Below are 21,573 nucleotides of genomic sequence, written 5' to 3'. Positions count from 1 at the left end.
TAGTCAAAAATATTGTAAGTGCAAGCTTAAACAGTAAATTCAATGCCCATAAAAGGCGGATAGTTTGCCAGTGAATGGCATTTAAACATCAATATCTGTTAACTCCAAACCACTCAGCTTGCATTGACGTTGCTTTGCGTTAACTTTTTTAATTAAATTCCGGGTAGGATTTAACATAAAGACTGTACACTAGGTGGCGCCATTGCCACAGAACCAATAACATTACGTTCACTAAATAAAATCTTACAATGAACTAGTTGCTTTCCCATTTTTTAATCAATAAAATGTTTTTCCGACATACACGATATTGCGTGCTAGGCACCGCCCATTGTTCGACATTTACCACAATTATCTCAAAAGTCCGAAATACAATGAGTCACAGTAATTGTAACAATATAAATAATTAATAAATTTAAAAGCAGAGTTTTATAGAACTGGAGCTACTTTAAAAAATTTTTCCAAAATGGTGATGCGCAAAAAGATCTGCGCAACAGAAAATTGTTTGTTTAGTGGATTGTGTTAATTGCTTGTCGGGTATTCTTTGGATAAAATGTCATTTAAATGACTTTTAAGTTTTGTCGTTAATTGTTGAACGTCGCAAGGTCTTATCGGAGAAAAAACGAGTAATTCGCGCATGCTTATATAGGATGTTATTTTGACTATTTTGCCTGTAATCTTTAACTTATAAAGCAATCAATAACATTGGCGGAGTTAACCGATAGCTATTTTTGGTATGGTTTTTAATCAGCGAGAAATCCTTTAACTAATCAATATAAAATTAACTTCGGTTAAAAATTGGCGAGTTGGCTATACTAATGTTTCTAATGGAAAAGTTCAATAGAATAACAGCAATTTTAAATAGCATCGTAGTCGTTTCGATCGCTCCTTTTATTTCTGGTCGCGCTCTGTTTAGCCTCGGCTGCTGATGCTTCGGCCTTTTTTGCCGACTCCTTCGTTTTTCCTAGTTCGGTTTTGGCAGAGCGAAAATCTTTATTTAATTGTTCCACCCTAGCTTTGGCTGCCTCTACTAATTCCTCTTTGTCGATTAATTGCTGCTGTAATCCCTCCAGCGTTTGTTGCGAATTCGCTGCGTTACCTGATGAGAAAATAGGAGTATATCAGCCTTTCGTTTCAATTAACCAATATAACAATGCATATAATGTATTAAATCGATTAACACCTTGAGCTAGTTGCAAAGTCGTTTGGAGCAATTTTAATTGGGTCTGAGCTTGTTGGGCGGCTTTGGTAGCAGACTGCACGGTCAGCTGCAGCTGCTGTAAGTTAGTCGATTCTTCATTCACAACAACTTCCGCCTCTTTTAGTTCGTCCTGAAGTTTTTGAACCAAAGCCTCTTTGCCTGTAAAAAGTATGGGGTTCTATTAAAAAAAAAAACTGCAACTGCAATGAGAATAATTCTATAGAATATGTGACATAATGTGATATATTATGCTAAAGAGAATATTGGTACTGGCGGAAGTCCTTTATTAAAATATGCTATATACAATGTTTTGGTGATAATTTGAAATTGTTGACTGGGTAATGCGAAACCAGCACACAGAAAAAATACTACCTTAATATTAAACAAAATACCTTTAAATCAATGATATGTTCTACTCCGTATTCCTCGAACAGAGTTACGTTTCATTGAACAATAAAACAATAACAATAAAAGAGAACCAGTTTTATTAACATTATACCAACAATAAAAAATCATTACAGCATTTAAATATTTTGCCAACAATAGTCTGATATTGATTTAAAAGATTCTTGTGTTATATTAAAATAGGATATGTTCTTGTAAAAATAGGAACTATTGTTAAATATATGAGTTTTTTTTGTCTTAATCATCAGCTGTTGGCGAACAGACTCATGAAACCGGACATAAAATTTTATTCGATAAAACTAAAATTCTTGCATGTTCTTCTACCCACGAAAAATCCGAGAGTTCATAGAAATCTATAAACAACCTAACAATCTTAACCGCGACTCAGGTCTCTATCTGTCACCAATATGGGAATCAGTCATCCGAGACGGTGTTTATGCCTCTCATTTAACTCCGTCCCCCTCAAGCAATATATAAGCAGGTACAGAGTAAAATACGAGCCAGTTTCAGTCAAGCTCTGAAGAAGCCAACAGGATGATTGGCGAAACGTCAGCAAGTTCGACGAGGTATTACAGCAGCCTGTGAAAGTTTCTTTGCAAAATTAATGTAATTAATTTTTAATAAAATAATTAAGCAAATTATTGAATACTTAAATCATATATTTGATTATATTTTTTAAAATTGTTGATACATTTTTTTTTGTTTTACCGCAATAATAATTTAGATCGCTAGGATACGTTCACATTTTTTGTTCGAGCGTTTCATAAAATCTGTTTAACTATAGTGATATCAATCGTCTACATTTTTATTTTATTCAATTTTAGCTTATCGTAATATAAAAAATATTAATAAAGTGTATCTATGGTGGTGATTCAGGCTTAGGTGCACAGCATATTTCAGTATTTAAAAAAACTATAGGTTAATTAATAATGTTTTAATTTACCTTATTTGGCGTATACTGCATCTCAAATTTAAAACACATAAATGAATTTAAAAAACAGCTGAAAAAAAGATTTTGATTAAATTACAGGTATTTTATGTAGAAACACTAAATATTTCTTTGTAGTGTATGACTTTAGATACTTTTGCCATTTGCATTTTTTGATGCATGGGATTTTTATTAGATATTTTTGAACCATTACTTTTTTAAAAAATATTTTTGAAGTTCACATTCAGTTCGGAGCAAAATTAAACTTCTGACTTCTTGTATGATGCACCTTTTCACTGCAAAATCAACTAAAACATATTTTAATTTAAGATGCCCTTCTTCTTCGAAAATATCCAAAGTTATGTAAAACGGTCTTTTTACTTAAATATCCAATGCCCCGTATCTCAGAAAAGAAGCATTTTGGACATACATTTACAAACGAAACTACACGTAGAATCTGAGTGAACGTTTGGCAGAAAATTCTTGAACCTTCTGTAGACAAACATATAGCAAAACATAAGTACTTAAGTATTTAATTCAAATAGGCAGTACCTAGGTACTTACCTATACTTATGAACAGTTTTTTTAAACTAAGTTATAGACACCATTCTCAAAAGTGTATCAAAATTATTTTTTTTATTTAATTATTTTTTTCTAAATAAAATTGATATCTTTTAATGTCTCAAAATAAAACTCTTGGACGTAGGTGTATAGGTGCCGTGCCTATTTGAACGTCGTAATAATATTTATTTATTTAATATTAATAATAATAATAATATTTATTACCTCCTTATTTTTAACTTACTAATTTTATAATTTATAAAGTAAAAAAGTAAAAGTAGTTATTGTTATACTCAGTATTCCCAAGTTTAACAGAAAATATTATTATAATAATTTTCTTTCAGGCAAAAATTTACTTCATTGTTTTAAATATGATGTGTAAAAATAAAAAAATTGAAACAAATATAAATTCTCTGAAATATGTCTCTAATTTAAAAAACTCTATTATTGTCTAGTTTAGCATAGTAATTGATTAAAACCCTCTGTTGTATTTAATTTCTAAATATAAAACAATGGTAGTTTTAAAATCGTAACAAACATTAAATGGGAACCATTAAGACTACACTTGATTTAAAGTGAAACTTATAAGACTACTATTGAGTATACGATACTGTTTTTTCTGAGCAGCGAGGGTCAAAATTCGGACATTATTTAGAGATGCTGTTAAAAATGTATGGCAAATTAACATCTTTAAGGCACACCTGTCGTCATGAGAATATTAAACAAAGCCGCTGTGGCGGCAAACAACTTCTGCAAACATTACAAAAAATATATACTTGCGCATTTATCTCTGTATTTGTTTCAGCGATGGTCTATATGCGGATCGAACTGATTTTGTTACATTCAGCAAAATTATTTGAAAGTTAGTTTCAAAATCGCCTTCTTCGAAATATTACATATTGCTAGCAAATAATACAATTGCGAAGATAATTTCAGGAAAAAGGATGCTGCACATAAATCATTCAAAATTTCCGAAACCGATTTTACCTGCCAAGGCAGCTTCGGCCGCCTTAGCTGCTTGTACAGCTTTTTCAGCAAGCTGTTGCTTGACCTGTCTCGCAGCTTGTTGGCCAGCTTGCTGCATCGCGTCCTGCGCAGCTTTCGCCTCTTGTGCAGCCTTTTGTGCTATATTCGAAGCCTGTCCGATGTAAGATTTAGTTTTCGTAGCGCCATCCATCGGTTCGGCGACTAGACATATATTGTGCCTTATCAAACTGTAGGTGATTAGAACGGCGAAGAAGTTCATATTTTAAGGATGACGTTTTACGTCAGATATGATTGTTAACAATAAGATTGTAACAGGGTCTTCGATTATTAAAATCAGCGAAAACCTCACCCTTCTCTTTTTTAATGGGATGTATTTTACCATATACCACCTCTTGTAATTTTCTGTAGTTGTAAAACTGAAATTTTACTGGAAAATCCGTGTTAAGAAAACACGGATTTTCCAAGTATACAAGATTACAAGTATATTGACAATAACCCTGTATTTTAATAACGATAACTATATTATTTTATCATTTGCGACATTATATTTTTGCTTCACATGGTGAATTTACCCATTCGAATGACAATTATAGCCAATTATTATCTATAACAAAGATAACTTATGATATCTAAGTAATAATACATACACTTTGGTTACAAAACAATTACAAAATGTAAAGAGTATAATTGACTTTGAAATCTCGAGGCGTTTTATATCAAGCTTTCTCTTAACGACTTGCTGGCATGCTTGTTTGAACGAATGCCCAAGCAGATAAAATTATGCTTCAAAAAACAACCTCTATTCTTTTGTCCCTGCCGGGAACCGAACACCCCACAGCTGAGCTGAGCACAGAATGCGTTACTTTTACTGGAAACATCCTTGAAAGATAACCTCCAACATTTATAGAATGCGTTTTAATCTCTCAAACATCCATTATATTGTCCGATCCCCGGTTGAGTTTCGTTCGACTTAAGTAGAGCAATTTATTCGGACAAAGGGCACCCGCTATATTCGACACCCGACGATAATGTCAAGCTCTGCATTTCGCAGATAAACTCATTTAGCAATGACGAACTAATGTTGGTTAAGTTATCTAAGATGGCTCGCAGCTCTGATTCAATTTACTTCGGCACTATGCAGTGGCAGATTATGGGGGTGAGATGTGCGAGAAGTCTCCGATCTACATGCCATCCCACCTAGTATATGTTTTGCTATAATTATCTCTTGCTGAATGATTGCCTGCATGAACTGTTGTACACAATAAAATTTTTGACCCCCATCTGTTTACAAATAACCAGAATTTTTCAATTTAACAAAAAAACAGTTTTGCTTTTCTTTTCAAAGAATTTTGCTTAGAGCCGCGTCAGAGAGACAGAGACAGCACAACAACACAATGGGACATGAGATACTGTACATATTTGGGATATCAATTAGAGTTAAAGTTAGTTAGGGTTAAAAATAATATTTATTACATTTAATCTATTTTCATATTATTCTTACTTCTATATAAGTGTTGATTTAATTAATGTTAGAATAATTAACATCTTAATTATCTGCCCATCTCTATAATTATAATCGTGTATAATGATTATTATATTTATTATTCTAATAAACTCCCTCTAGTAACGCCGCTGTCACATTACTTTCATTAGCCCAACTCATCTTTCTATTGTATGCAAATTAGTAAGGAACGATTACGGAAATACGGAAAACTATCATTGCAATTTATCTGAAATTTGCGATATAACGTTCAAGTTGGCCACCATGTTCAATGATTCCTGTCATTACAATTTTATTATTTTTAAATATTAAGGAGCCAGGTGTGCCACTTCTCACTTTCTCTTCACGGAAAAGTTCGGTTTAAACGATAATACATATCAACATAAACCTCTGGCAATTCCTTAAATTGATCTGAGAATTGCCAAAATAAATAGCCGCGCTCTTTTTGTTTTGTGTTTTTGTTGCAATGGCATTTTCTACACGAATATTTTTCTGCAAAACTAATTGAAATATTCAAGGAACGTTATTGTGTCGTCTGCATCTCCATTATCTGGCTCGGCGTCTTGCCTTTCTATACGCCTACGTTTTAATTACGGTTTTGCTTTGCGTTTGTCACAGTATACTCCGCTCCTATTACTGAAGATTAAGCATTATATTCAAACACATTGAAATGGTATGCATGATCTTATTATTAATCGTGTAGCCTATATGTAAATTTAAATATAAATATAACGCGGATTTAACTCAGGTTTGTCGTTACCTATTGTGAAAACACACCTTTAAATAGTTGAGTTTTCAAAGGAGCCGTATTTTCTCTGTGAAACATGTGACAGCCGAAACAATGGAGAAATGGCGAACAAGTTTTTATGAAATGTATGTCTACGCTGAAAAGCTTAATCATATTTTAATGATCAGAATTCCAAAGGAACAATTTCGAGCGACAAACAGATTGTAATAGCAAATTGCATTAACAAAATATTATTACATTCTGAACAGTGAAGGACAATTTGAAAGATCTCACAACTTGAAATTTTAACGAAATTATTTTGGACACTGTCCTCCTAAAATAGCAGTTCCTTCTACTTATTTATTTATTTATTAAAGTAAAGTAATCAACAGGCAGTGGTACTGGTTGGGTAAAATTTCACCCTGATGATCAATACACTTCGATAAAACCAAGCATCGAAGCACTTTTCCCACATCGAGTCGGGCACCTCCAAAACAACAATGCTTTTCAAATGCATCAATCGCTTCTACTGGCGTCAAAAATCGTTGCCCACGTAATTTACTCTTAATGTATGGGAATAAAAAGAAGTCATTCGGTGCTAAATCATGGTGGACGGCTCATCAAATCAACGTTTTTAATGCTCAAAATGTTCCTTGTTTGTACTGATCGGTCAGAGCTAGCATGGTCACCGTGAAGAGTTTTCGGCGGTTGGTTTTTTTAATTTCTTCGCAGTTTTTCAGCAAACTAATGGTTGTGTATCATTCAAAATTGACTGTTTTACCTTTCACCAAAGAAACAGTTGCAAGGTGACCAGTTTTCCTGAAAAAACAGCCTACCATTTATTTCGAGGTGCTCCTCGCACGAACAACTTTTGTGGGTTTTGTCTCATTCTGAAAGGCCAACACAGTCGACTACTGGTTACTTTCAGCATTTTTTTAGCATTTCCTTCGACCAATCAACACGAGTCTTTTTTTGAGCTGATGTCAAATTGTGTGAAATCCAACGCGAACAATTTTTTTAGCGCCCATGACGATCTTGCAAAATCAGATTTCGGATTCACGAAATTCATCCTTAAGAAAACTACGACTGAAGTCCGAAAAGCAGCGATAAACAGTAGTCCTAGATGGTGCTTTAAGTCCAAAAGTTTAATTAAGTTTATCGATGTTGTTGAGTTAGTCCACGTCTAAAGTTGTAAAAAATTAGTGCACGTAAATGCTCCCGATTAAGTTCAATTTTTAATAGTCACAATGTTTTTAATTTATCACAAAAAAAACAAATAACACTTTTTCGCCAAAACCAAACTGAGTAAACGTAACCTCAAAATGACAAACTTCCCTATAAAAACGTTAGTCGCCAGATAGCTGGATTAGTTTAAGAAAATCCCTAAATATAAAAGGCAGCCCTCGTAAATATAATGCAGTGCCAAATTTGGATTAGAAATCAAATTTTGTTATGTTTGAAATCAGTCAATAAGAAACCTACTTCGGAAGTTTATTTCACTATGGTCTAGAATGATTATCCTTTAAACAGGATGATTTGTAATGAAGATTTGAAAATGTTTTATTCGTGGCGAGAAAAACTGTTGTTATTACCTAAATAAATATTAGACCTTTGACATCTACAAGTGCGGTATGCTTCGTTATCTTCAAAAAGGAAATCTGAATGGGAATGTATGAAACAATTGCCAGAGGTTACTTGCATCTTACTTATGAAATTCTAGTTTATATATGTATGTGGAGGTAATCTCTATCAAAACTAGACGTAGGTATTTCTTGAGAAGCTTCAATTTTAAATGTTCAGATGTCATTTGGTTGCTGTTATTTTAGAACTAACTAAAAAAAAACGATTTTGCAACTTATTAAGGGAAAGGTCTATAGAGAAAATACTTTTGAAAGGAAAGAGAGCGAAGAGTATCAGTACCCTCTGTGAACAAACAGTTTATACACAATAATAACTAGTTTATCAAATACCTGAAACATTTACAGTTTAACTATGGTATATCGAACACTTATCCAAATACGTATTGTAAGGTAGTCTTCGCATACCTAGCTAAAACAAACAAAAAATGTAGTTGGCATACAACTGTTCCACGGAAATAATTTTTACGTAAAGATAGTGAGGAATACAAAAGGTAACTAATGCATGATACAAGAAAAAAACATTTTGACTTCATTGATCCGCCGAGCGTTCCTATTGACCATCAGATTCTAAACGTTTATGTATGATAATGGAGCGCCTCCCGATTCCTGTGGAGTCAGATAATCTTTGCGGTAATAGTATCGGATATTGCACGCGCCGGCCACCCACCCTACGGCTGTTTTTAGATCGTCTTCGACGGTCGAGCTTTTTATTCAAAATGGAACCTCTGAGGGTCAAGCGTAGCCACTGCGTCCGTACGGTTCGGAAAAGAAAATCGAGTTAACCCAAGCCGGCCGGCAGAAAATCTACATCGTGACTGGAGTTGGAATGAAACCGCAGCGATGCCACGTTTCACGCAGGTATGGGACTACGGCGTTACCCCCCACCCCCTTGCCCAGCACACACAGGTTGTTCGACAGAGTTGCCGTACCACTAGTCCGAACACAGGTACCATTGTCCGCGTCACGGCGGTTTGTCGTTATTTTAAAATTTTATGTTGTGATTTATCTGGCGTGGAAACTGCGGGCGCCGCACTTCACACTCGCTCCGTGGTGGTTGTGTTTTGGTGGGGTTTGTGAAAAACCAGGATGGTGCGTTGTCAGTGCTCGACGTTGGAAAGTTTCGTGAATGTCAGCGATTTTGGAATGCAGCGGTGAAGCACGACTTTCAACGCACCAACGGTCGTGCTTTAGGTATGCTCATAACGTTCAAAATTGCGAATTTCTTGCGCCTTACATTTTGGGCATAAAAATAGAAATGCCGCCAATAACATTTTGATAATAGCGCACAGTAAATCTAATCTGCCCGTATAAGCACTAACGATTTCTTGGTATTATTAAAGAAATCTGGGAGTCTATCTATTCCATGTTTAAAACCATTTATGAAAATTGACGTCCAAGTTTGTATCGTTTTCGTCGCTATGGAAACACATTTGCGGTCTGTACGTTTTTGAGTTCCGTCACTGGCCGTCCAGAGAGTTGGTCAATTTAAATTTACCTTTAAGTGGTATTATACAATTTGCGTGGGCTTTCGAAATTATTTCTGTGGTGGTTAGTACACGAAGGTACAAATGTCCATTCATTCCGTCATTCCAATTGGAATAAATTCGCCAGAAACCTGGTCAATTTCAGTAAAATCCTTGGTATTTTTACCAATTTCTTTGACAACATTTATTTTATTTATTATCTAATTTCATACTTATTGTGCTCAATGGTGATATGAAAAAATGTTTTTTTTATCATTTTTTATGTAATTGATTTAGATCTTGAGGTGTACTTTTATTTAAGAGCTCAAACAAGAAACTATTGCTAGAGCATATCCTTTTATTAATTAATCTAGTTCAGAAATTATATTGTGTAGAAAATAAAACAAAACAAAAATATAAAAAAATTGGAGGAAGAAAAATGCATTCATTACAAAAATGCTCATGTCAAATCAGGTTGAAATGTCTACGCACCGTTGCAAAAGCAATGTTGACAATTTTTTAATGGGAATTTACGAAGCAAATTTTAAATCTTTCAGTTCTTCTTCGTATTTTTAGAATTTAGAATTTGTTGGGACCCCTGATTTGGGGACAAGGAGGAGACAGTTTTTGCAAAATTTGATATTATTTTGACGAATTCGAAACTGTCTATCAACAATGTTGAAACGGAGATATATTTCGTTAAATCGACCGGACAATACATTCTCAATCGAAAACGAAATTGAAAATATCCTGATTCTCGTAAAAATGGAGGTCTCAAATATTCGACGTTTGTACCAGAATTCCCGATACGGGTCGTTCTACATCATCGAAAAGGCAATCTCAATGGCTCGGAATAACCGGAGAATCTGTAATTTATTTCGCCGTCGAGGTTATTGCCACAGTTAATTAATTGTGTTTCTCTCGCATCCCGCTTCGACAGGTTCTCGAATAAATTTAGAAGACCACTGGGGGACCGGAATCGAAATCATGCAGCCTCGCAACAGGTCCTTGATCTATTACGTGGAAAGTTGTTAAAAACATACAACCAACGGGCCAACGGTATTTAAGCAATCTCTCTCACATACGCACACACGTATATTATTTTAGGAAAACGTTTGGCGAATTTTAGAGAGGCCCAAACCGGTTGTCATTAAGGTAATTTACACGTTTTGTAGCCGCGTTGTTAGTTTTTTTTGGCCGATTATGTCGTCACGACTATACGACCGCAAAAGAATATTGCGCGGCAATCAAGGTCAGAAGAGGGCAGGGATTAATTAACCCAGCCCTTTGTTTTCCAAAGGAAGACAGATGCCAAAGTAAGTATAAGCGTCGGTCCCAAATGGAAACATAAACTTGGTTTTATTTGTGTTTTTGTTAAACTTCTCGGTTGGAGTTTGAGGGTTGTAGACTTTTAATGCGATTTGTAAACATCAATGTGGTGTGGGGGACTACAATCAATAATAAATTATTTTCTTAATTTAATGTTATCCACCGTCTCCGGAGACGTGTTGTCCACAACGAGAAGAATTTTTCCGAAAAATTGAACTGAACATAAACGAGACAACTAGAGGTCTTCGTCAGTGTTTAGTCGAGCTTGCAACGTTTCAACGCATTTTTTGGTTGCCCCGCAGAATGTCAACTTAGAATTTTTAAAAAATATTTTTGCGAGAGTTAAATTCTTCGAACCGCGCTCCTCTATTCGGGTGGTTGAAAGATTGTTTCCACTTTTTGGGAAAATGCAATAGTACCTTTTTTAACCCCCTATATACAGGGTTTTTCACCCAGCCCGTCCAATAAAACTTTAATCAGATGTTATCTAGAAACAGCTTTCAATTTTTGGGGTTAAGGTAATTGTCAAGTGTACTTCTTTTTAAAATATTTTCAACGTCCTGCCGCTTCCAGTTCAACCGGAAGTTGCTGTCAACGTGCTTATTTCAAATGGAATACCCCGTAGATTACCTTGAAAAAATATTTTTGTGCCTCCAGCTTAACCAATGCATATTTTGGTAGTTTTTGGATATTTGGCAAAACGTTAAATGAAGCTTAACTTCACATGTTTGCTATTGTTGTTGTCTAATTTTAGAGTGTCCAAAATTAGGCCATAAACATTCACATTTTGAACGTCACTTAACTCGTTTTTTTTTTTTCAAATAAGACGACTGTATTTTTAAGTGTTATCAAGTTCAGAACTTATTTCTCTATTAAACTGTATTCGCGTTACCTATTCCGAACCATATTGGAAATAATTAGGTGTTTTGATGGTATCTTATTTGTTCGGCTGAGCATTTTTCCTTCACGTATTGGGCTAGGGAAAAATGATTATTGTGTTCTGTTGTCAAACATGACAGCTACTAACCAAGTAAAAGTTTAAGTTTGATTTGGAAGAATACTTATTTCGTTTTATATTCATGGTGAATGTTACAAAGTGCTGGAGAAACCTGTCGTATTTTTAATTTTTTTTTAATTTTTAACAAAATCTCAAGATTTTCAAATGGAACAGCCTATATTTTTATTCAGATAACAATTCTAGGACAAAAAATAGGGTAACTTTGTAATTTATCTTATATTTCAATTTTACTTACTTTTTGAGATATTCGAGGTTTAAGGTAACATCAGTATAAATTCTTGTTGAATTTAAAGCTGCCCACATTAGGTCCCTTGTTGGCAATATTAGATAATTAGTAGTAGAGAGTAGAAGAGAATCCACAGGCTCCTTGAAATGTTCATTTTAAAGATATGTTTAGTTTAAATATTTTTGCCCTAATATTAAACAATCAGGTGCTGCATTTTGTTTATGACGACAATTTAAATAGCGATAAATATTTAGAAATTCTACGAGGAACAGTTATTCAGTTTATAAAAGAATTTCTTATCGGGAGCGTGAGCACATAGTTCTCATGTGACTTATCTCGAACTATCTTGAAGGTCTGAAGATCGCTGGATTCGTCCCCATGGCCCTTGGAGGTGGCCTCCGTGGTCACCTGATTTGACGCCCCTTGATTTTTATTTGTGTATTTTTTTCCGGTGAATACCAGAGAAGAATTATTTGCGAATGTACCGACAGCTTTTTGTCGAATTGGACTATCAACAAATTCAACGCGCCACATCAGCTGTACAAAGAAGAACCAAACAGTGCTTTCAAATGAACGGGGAGCATATTAGAACATTTTATAATTCAATTTCGTAATTTGATTTTTTTGCAATTTAGTTGAATTTTGTATTGTTATTTAGCGCCAATTGGGATGTCGTACATTGAAAACACGACGGGTTCTCTCCAAAACATTGTAACATTTAACGTGAATATAAAACTAAATGAGAATATCAGCATTTGAGTATCTTTCCATATTAAATTTAAACTTTTACTTTGTCAGTGACAGCTGTCGACATACAATGCATACTAATTATTAGTTGTCCTGTTTGACAACAGTACGCAATACCTAATTGTTTTTCCATAGCCAACGTAGGTGAAAGGAAAATGTTCAGCCGATCAAATACAATACCATCGAAAAAGCTAATAGCGTTCGGAATAAGCACCCTTAATACAGTTTGACAGAGAAATAAGTTTTTAAACTTTTAGAATACTATGAAAAATTAATTAAAAGCCCTCATGAAGAAGTTATTGCAAATTGAAAAAATATAATTAACACTCAAAAAAATGTCGAATTAAATAAAAGCAAAACTGAAAATCCGGAAAAGATAATTAAAATTACTGCAATTTGTTTTCTTTTTTTTGCGCTTAGTGATGCAAGTAAATTGCGAAAAAAAAAAACGTTTTTTATTTAAATTGCCTGCTGGATAAAATTTGTAAAATAAAATGCGGTACTTGTTTCACCACCCTGTGCAAAATTAATTTTGCGAATTCAAAAAAGGTCTATAAATGTAAAGAAATTTGGTAAATATATACCGGGTGGCCCTTTTATTATGGCATGTCACCTTAACTCAGAACCTCTACCAAATATTAAAAAAAGTTGCTTGGATTCACGTATTCTTTTAAAATATTGTATTTTTATATGTTTCAAAGATTGCGCAATGATTTTGCATGATCTCGGCCGAATTGTGACGACATTGCGCGCAGTGGCTGAAGAATTTTCGACATATAAAAGCTTTGTGTCAATTCGAAATAATGATTGATTATTTTGTTATAAAACATGGTGATCTATATTCGACTAATATGCTCGATTCAGTAAATAACTTAAGCTACAAAATAAGCATATTAACGCTCGAGTTATGTTAATAATTATTTTCGTTCAAATTAAACGGGTGGTAGACATGTAATCCGCTAAATACAGTAAAATAACGCAGATCGATCCGCAACGTATAAAACTTTCGACTTATTAAAACAAAATGTTGTTGTCCCAGTAACCCCGTTAAATGCAAACGAGCAGGTAAACCGAGTTTGTGTAAACGCTCTCACAGTTTTGTTGTGATATACTATGTAATGTAAATTTGGACTTTTAGGAGCGGATAGATATTCAATAAGTTCTCATTGCGTTATTTTCTTTCTTCTGTTTTGAAGAGTTTTTGGCAAATATTCGTGGGTTGATTGCATCGGTTGGGCGTTCCTCTATGGCGTTCCTTCATCTTCTTGCAATTTTAAAAAGTTTTTACAGAAATAGGACATCTCGGCAGCTATAAGAGCTATAGAAAAACGGACTCCACAATCTCATTTTTTTAACAATAGAAACTCAATATTTTTTTATATGCCCAGTTGCCAAATAAAAAAAATTATTCGCATTTTACGTCAAGTTTATTACTAAAATGATTATAAATGTTGTGATCCACTACACAATTACGTAAAATTGATACAAAACTTTAAAAATTGATTTTTTTTTAGTTGAATTGGGTGAAAAGCCAACCAATTAAATATGTCGGAAAAAAAATCTTTTTATTTTTTATATTTAAAACGAAAATAGATAGAGCAATAAAACTTTTCGGAATATTACTATTATAAAAACACACTCGGCATGTTTTTTATTTTTTTTTAAATGAGTGAAGGGGACTGAATTGGGCAACGCTATCTCCCTTCTTAACTTAATTTAAGGAAAAACTTATGCAATCACAAAGAACATTATTTTAGGTTTTATTTAGAAACTTTTTTCCAAATAAAAAAATAAAATCTAAATCAATGCATAGCGAGAAAAAAAAATAGTTAAAAAAATCTAGGGGGCTGCTGTCACTTCTTAAGACGTTTCTTATTGTTGCGTTATTTGACATTGCTCAGATAGTTTGAATACAAAATCCGACTAATTTAATCAAATTATTATCTACTTATTTAATTGTTCAATAATAATAGTGTCTTTATACGCAAGAGTAATCGCAGCTTGTTTACCATGCTTCATCAGAAGCTACAACGACACCGCGAAGTTCGAACACCCTGATTAGAAGTTGCTGTGTTAAATATTATTGAAGGGCAACCGGAGACAAGCACCTGGATTAAATACTGATGCATCAATTGTATGGAGGATATTAGGATATTAAAAGAACAACACCCACACAGGGTCCAAGCTCTTTTACCAAGAGATTTCGAACCACGGATGATTTTTTTTTTCGAGATTCAATGTTTTACTTTTAATTTTTTTATTTGGAAACTGTAAGTAAATTGCAGGAAACAGAAAGTCGCTAAATGTCATTGCGTAAGTTTTTGTTTAAGTTTAGTTAAGAGGATTAAATCTCCTCTACGCATTAAAAAAAAATAAAAAAAATATGCAGAAAACGTGTTTTTATAATACTAATGCTTCCGTAATATTTAATTGCTCTATTTTCTATTCCAAATAGAAACTTTATTTTTCCGCCATATTTGTAGCGCGATCATGTTTTTAGTATTTGTTTCGAAACAGCCAAAATACTTTAAACTAGTAGGTTTTGGGAGAGGGGTGTTTCAATTCATATCTACCAAAAATGCGTACGCCACTGCCGAAATCAGGAAATGTTTTATTACGTTCCACCTCTAATGTCGTCATTGTTGCAAAAATTGTCGATAACCGAAGCAATGTCTGCATTGTCACATTTTCGTTGATGCTCTAACAATGCCTTCATCGCTCCCAGCGTTGCCCTTAATAGTGACGTATTGGCTTCATTGCCAACACATTATTTCATAATTTCATTTATTTACTCTCTCAATTCCCATAATATTGCCTTCATTGCTACCAGTGCCCTTTGGGTTTAGAATTCTCCAACTACATAGGTGAATACGCGAATTTACTGTAAATCACCTGGCGATATTAAGTAGATATAATTATTTCTTAAAAAAAAACAGTGGAATATTTACAAAATACTTTTTAGGAAAGTGGCAATCGTAAATTAAAAAAGCCGTTTTTGTGGAGGTAAGCAATAGTTTCCGATGACACTTTTGATTAGTCAAAACTAGGTTTGGTCCGACTCAATGAAATCTTGATAAATATACAAGTACATAACAAAAAAATGCGTTGTACACTGAAGTTATATTTTAGGTTTTTTCCAGCGCCTTTCCTTTCTAAAAGTTTTAACTATCGACGCGGAAGATTTCCATTGTTACATTTCATTATTTCTCTTCGAGTAAAGGCTTCTTCGACAACTAAAATTTCTTTTATAACATCAGTACTGGACAGTTACAATAAGAAATTGAATATCGCCCAAGCACCAAAGGAAACAAAACGAAGAACGTTTTAACGCTCGAAGCCGTTTAAATATTTCCTAATCCGTTTTCATTCTATCGTTCGTCCGTGGGTGTTGTGTTTCAAATAGAAAGCTCCTTCCTTGTGGCTACAAAACGTTCTCGATTCTAGGCACGAAATGTTTATTTGATTCGGGCGTTTATTATTCTCCCGCCGTAACTAAATTCCTTTGTAATTATCGAGGTTTTAATTTTTTTGACATTTTATTTAGCGGACTTGTTATTCTAACATTTTGATGTTAGAATAACAATCCATCACTGATACCAGATCCTCTTGGGCAGTCAAATATGATCTTCTAAATTAGAGACAATATTAAATATCCTAAAGCCATCAAAGAGCAGACAGGCGTTCAGAGTGGCGACAATATTCCGTATATCGTTTGCGACCATATTAAATTACGTATTGGGGTGTCGGTAATATATCATAAATGTAAATATCAAGTAAATGAGTTCCTTGGGTACAAACTACACCCCCTTTGATTTCCCGTCCAACTTTGTCTCTCTGATAGGAAGATATTTGTGGAACACTAGAGTCTTTTTTGATCCTGCTTGTGTTGTGTTTGTTTGAAAATGGTGCAAATTTCAATTTTAGGGTCTTTGGTTTATTGGCAAAGAAATAGTTTTTGAAGCGTCATTTTTTGTTGATTTATGCTAGGCACAGCTGACATTTCATTGGCGATGACGGGGTTCGCAACTACCTGGACCAGCTGGTCTACTTTGGAAAGTAAAAATCGTCCACCCACAATCCTTATTTCGATTAAAAAAAGTGGTCTTCTAAATATCCGCCACAGAAATTGCTTTAGGCTGTTAAGAACCAATGTCGGTGGTTTGCAAATAAATTCACTCAGAAATAAAAGTTTAATTTTCACTAAATAAATTAATACCTGCAATTTTTTCTCACAAAAACAAATTTTAAACTTCATTTGTCTTACAATTCGTTGGTAATCTCTTTGAAGCCGTTTATGCGTCGATATTATTATCTATTAAAACGATGGCAAAACCTCAGTAGCGAAACGTTTGAAATTGTTCAAATAACCATAGACGCGCAGCCAACTCAAAGAGAGGTACGTTAACGGTCCTCCGCAATCGTTCTATTGACTTTGTTGTCGAACAGCACTCTGTTGGTTCTACATCGAATCGAGAACGGAATTTCACAGTGAAAGCAGTCGTAATAATAACAAAAGTTCGTTTGCGCCGACAAATTCTACTCACCGCTCCTTTTTGCCGTGTGGGTACCTACCCGGGCGAGATAATTCGTCCATTGCAGAGACTGAAAAGCAGGAAGCAGTCACCTACTATGACAGAAACAAACCTTTGGCTAATTTCGCCGCAACTACCGAACTTAAATTTGCGTCTTTTAAATAATAGAAAAACACTAAATATTGCCAAATATGCCAGTTATTAATCTTAAATGGCAATGACGTCTCGTGTTAGTTGACAGTTTACCGAAACATGAATTGGTTTGTTCATTGGCGGTTCTTTTCACAAAAGTAAATTCTGATTCTGTTTGTTTTGTTTCAATTTTAATTTTAATTTGGTGATCCGCCACACGCCACCACGCCACTTCCATTATAACTTAAAAAAAACGAAAATTAATTGATTTTAGGCCTAATCATATATACAACTTAGTTTAGTAGAAAACGCATTTAAAAAAAAAGGCCGTGGTTGTCAGTCTAAAATACCTAATTATACATGATTGGCGTTCCCAAAGTGTAGAATTTCATTAACCAGCGTCAAGAGCTACTTCTGCAGTTTCAAATACTTTTTCTACTCTCGTCTGTAAAATACCTTCCACTTCGGACATTTGCGGGATTTTACCGCACGGGTTTGGGAGCAATCGGATGATTTCGGAGATATTTCCCACGCCTTGAATTTGACGTTTGTCAATTCTGACGGTTATGTCAGTGAATGTATTCGTGTTGTTTGGCGAAAATGTACCCAAAAACTAACGGTCGTAGAAAAAGTATAGTATGCAACACGTTCGGTAAACTTTTTAAGTCACTCGTTTATTAAACACTCGCTCTGCTGCGCTCAGCTCGTGTCAAATAAACTCGTGAGTCAAATGCCGTTCACCGCACTTGTTGCATAATATACTATTTTCTACTCCCGTCTGTAAAATACCTCCTTACCCACCAATCTAGCGTGCGGGAAGCGTCACTTTACCACGTCAGTTTCGTTTCCCACGGATCCGAGCCACTTCGGACATTTCCAGGATATTTCCGCACGCCTTCAATTTTGACGTTGGTCAATTCTGACAGTCATGTCAGTGAATGCATTCGTGTTGTTTTGCGAAAATGTTCCCAAAACTTTTTAAGTCACTCGTTTGTTAAACACTCGTGAGTCAATAGTATATAATGCAACAAGTGCGGTAAGCGGCATTTGACTCACGAGCGCTCCCAAACCCATGCGGTAAAATGGCGGAAATGTCCGAAGCGGCTCGGATCCGTGGAAAATGAAACTAACGTTGGTATAGTATATTATGCAACAAGTGCGGTAAACGTTTACCGAACGTGTTGCATACTATACTTTTTCTACGACCGGTAGTTTTTGGATACATTTTCGTAAAACAACTGACATGACCAGAATTAACAAACGTCAAAATTCAAAGCGTGGGAAATATCTTTTAAGACATCCGATTGGTACCAAATCAGTGCGGTAAAATCCCGGAAATGTACAAATTGGCTCAGATTCATGGGAAAGGAAACTGACGTGGTAAAGTGACGCTTCCCGCACCCTAGATCGGTGGGTAATTAGGGATTTTACAGTCGGGAGTAGAAAAAAGTATTTTACAGACAGGAGTAAAAAAATGCCGTTTATCGCGTAATATACTATTAGTCACTGGTTTGGGGGCGATCGGATGTTCTCAGTAGATTTTCGCGGCTGATGCTATTTTGAAGTTTGTCGTATCGACTGGTTCATTCCAGCTATCACCTACCTATTGTCCTACTTTTTCAGTGACTCGAGTTCGTGTACGCGGGTGAATGGTTCTTTTATGTTTATTATTGAAAATCAAAACATTATAAAAATTCCTTTGGTTCGCCGTCCTGACAGCTTCTTGCCTTCGCTTTTATTAGCAACTTACACAGATCACTTGCTCCGACGTTTTTATAAAAGTTTTAAAAACCCAACCTCTCAAAAACATGTGATGTAATGTTAAAAGGCGAGGAATCCATTTGTGCACCTTTCAATTGAAATAACTCCTAGTGGATTAAAGCTATTAGTTGGTCTATAGATGCCTACACTTCAGATAATGTCCTGTAGTAGCTTCGACGAAGTCCGAACGCTCCAGTTTGTGGCGCTCTTATTGGGATTGCTCTAGAATTCTCGGAATTTGTCGTAAATCAAGGAAATGGGGAAAAACGGCGACACTGGTGTACGCGCGATAACGGTATCCGGAAACATCTGTTCCATCCGACGTTGTTTTCTAAAACCATTACCCAAGCCGATTGCGGTGTATTTGTAACGCGAAACTACTTTTTTTAAAAGGCGTTATTAGCGAGCAAACTGTACTTTTATGTGGCGCTGTTTGGTGCTCATGGGGCGACTTGGAAACGTTAAAGGAAACGCAGTGCCTTTTTTTTTGTTAAGCTGGTAAATTACGTTAGTTAAAATTCATCGTCTAACCATTTAGACGACTTCCCTGTAGTACGGTTCAAGTCGTACAGTTTTATGGTTACCTTTCAGATTTTAATTGCCCAAAGGAAAACATGGTGACTCCAGGTTATTATTTTTTGTTGCATTTTATTTTTTGGCTGCTTTTAGAATGACTCTGGAAGGCGTTTTTGGAATTCGAGTGCTTTTTGAACGAAAAACTACTATCTGTACACAATGAAAAGTGGTGATAGAGTCTAGAGCACCAATTATACTTATAGCTTTTAAATAATATAAGAGCCATAAACAGATTAAAATTGATGCCCTCAGGCAGCTAAGACATTACGCAATGTTCCGCACACCTCCTTAAATTTAAATCAAAACATTTAATGAGATTTGGGCCATATTTTCGCAAAAATACTGCCGAAAAAATTCCGCATACAAATCGAAAACTGTTGAATTGAATGTCGACGGACACAATTCCAAATGTTCAAATTTTTACTACTTACGGTTTTCCCAGAACAGGTCATTGAAGCTCTCGGCGAGGCACTCTGTATATGTAATAGCTAGTCGCTTCATGGGTTTTGTCAAAAACATAACAATATATACGTGTAGTATTTTTTTTGGAGTATTTTGCAAAATTATAATAATAGCAGTAGCATTGCTTTTGGCGCTAGCTGATCAACTATTTTGACACTATTAACGTTCTATTGGGGGATGAATAGTCTTGATTTTTCACATTTCGCGAGATTCACAGAAATGCCATTTTCGTTTTCAGCAATTTAACCACTTTCAGCTTGCAGCACATTTTTCGCATACTTGCACCGTCATGTAAATATTAAATGAAATGAAAATAGTATATTATGCAAGAGCGGTAAACGGCATTTGACTCACGAGTTTATTTGACACGAGCGGAGCGTAGCGGAGCGAGTGTTTAATAAAAGAGTGACTTAAAAAGTTTACCGAACGTATTGCATACTATACTTTTTCTACGACCGTTAGTTTTTGGGTACATTTTCGTGAAACACGAATACATTCACTGACATAACTGTCAGAAATGACAAACGTCAAAATTCAACGCGTGAGAAATATCTCCGAAAACGTCCGATTGCTCCCAAAATCCGGGCGGTAAAATCCCTGAAATTTCCGAAGTGGCTCGGATTCATGGGAAACGAAACTCACGTGGTAAAGTGACGCTTCCCGCACGCTAGATCGGTGGGTAATTAGGTATTTGACGGACGGGAGTAGAAAAAACATATTATTGCAATTAGCTTAAGCATTTTTAATTTTCCCTTTTCCGGGTTGTAATTACTTAAACTTGGTTTTGAACCTTTATCGTTACTTTTGTGTCATAATATAGATCAAGGGTGATGACTAGAAACGAAACCTCGTAAATTGTGTTGAACTTTAATTTTTACCTAAGACCCTTCGTATAAAAGATTATATTATCAGGAAATTATATTAAATCAGTTGTAAGGAAAAAAATTAAACTGGCATATTGATTTACACCAACGGTGTCCACAACTCGTCATTTATTGTGGTGATTTTGTTATTTAATGAGCAAAAGCACGTTTCAGTATTTTATTATCAGGAACAGGAGACATACGGTTGGTTAGTTTCAAAAAACATGCGTTGCAAATGTATGAAACCAAATTAATTTCGCCTGTCATCCTTCACCTCTTTCTCCTTTTAAATCAACACAATACATATATATCTACTCACGTGTTACTACACGTTGCTATGAAAACATCCTTGAAAACAATTTTCCCTGTACCGAATCATCCGTAGAACGGGATGGGTTAACATTATCAAGGTAATAATAGTGTTTCTGCCAGTGCTTTCACATATCGTTCGCTGGTTCTATGGCCGAGCGCACTCCAATAATTGGAATTCCATACGCGGTCGTTTATTAAAGCGACC

General features: G+C 35.0%; 2 protein-coding genes across 3 annotated transcripts in view; one reads left to right on the top strand and one right to left on the bottom strand.

Moving 5' to 3' along the window:
* Positions 1-306: 306 nt before the first annotated feature.
* LOC132704462 (uncharacterized protein CG45076-like) lies at positions 307-4,351 on the bottom strand. The gene is made up of 3 exons (XM_060674472.1): positions 4,080-4,351; positions 1,181-1,357; positions 307-1,096 (listed from the first exon to the last, which is right to left on the bottom strand). Exons 1-3 carry the CDS (start codon positions 4,336-4,338, stop codon positions 855-857), a joined length of 678 nt encoding a protein of 225 aa, XP_060530455.1. The 5' UTR covers positions 4,339-4,351; the 3' UTR covers positions 307-854.
* A 4,507-nt stretch (positions 4,352-8,858) lies between these two features.
* Positions 8,859-21,573, top strand: part of LOC132704656 (apoptosis-stimulating of p53 protein 2) — a 120,228-nt gene continuing 107,513 nt past the window's right edge. Inside the window, exon 1 of one of the 2 annotated variants that reach the window (XM_060674813.1) lies at positions 8,859-9,138. The gene's annotated coding sequence lies outside the window, so the exon portion shown is untranslated. The remainder of the gene's footprint in view (positions 9,139-21,573) is intronic. The other variant, XM_060674812.1, reaches the window with a different exon arrangement.

This window comes from Cylas formicarius, unplaced genomic scaffold (assembly GCF_029955315.1).
Source record: "Cylas formicarius isolate icCylForm1 unplaced genomic scaffold, icCylForm1.1 PGA_scaffold_7__23_contigs__length_41026272, whole genome shotgun sequence".
In the NCBI taxonomy this organism is placed as follows: Eukaryota; Metazoa; Arthropoda; class Insecta; order Coleoptera; family Brentidae; genus Cylas; species Cylas formicarius.
This window is presented reverse-complemented; position numbering and strand designations above follow the sequence as displayed.

Coding starts and splice junctions, on each gene's coding strand:
- LOC132704462 (XM_060674472.1), bottom strand. CDS start 4,338: ATGAACTTCTTCGCCGTTCTAATCACCTACAGTTTGATAAGGCACAAT. Junction 1,358..4,079: donor GGCCGAAGCTGCCTTGGCAG/GTAAAATCGGTT, acceptor TACTTTTTACAG/GCAAAGAGGCTTTGGTTCAA. Junction 1,097..1,180: donor GACTTTGCAACTAGCTCAAG/GTGTTAATCGAT, acceptor TTTTCTCATCAG/GTAACGCAGCGAATTCGCAA.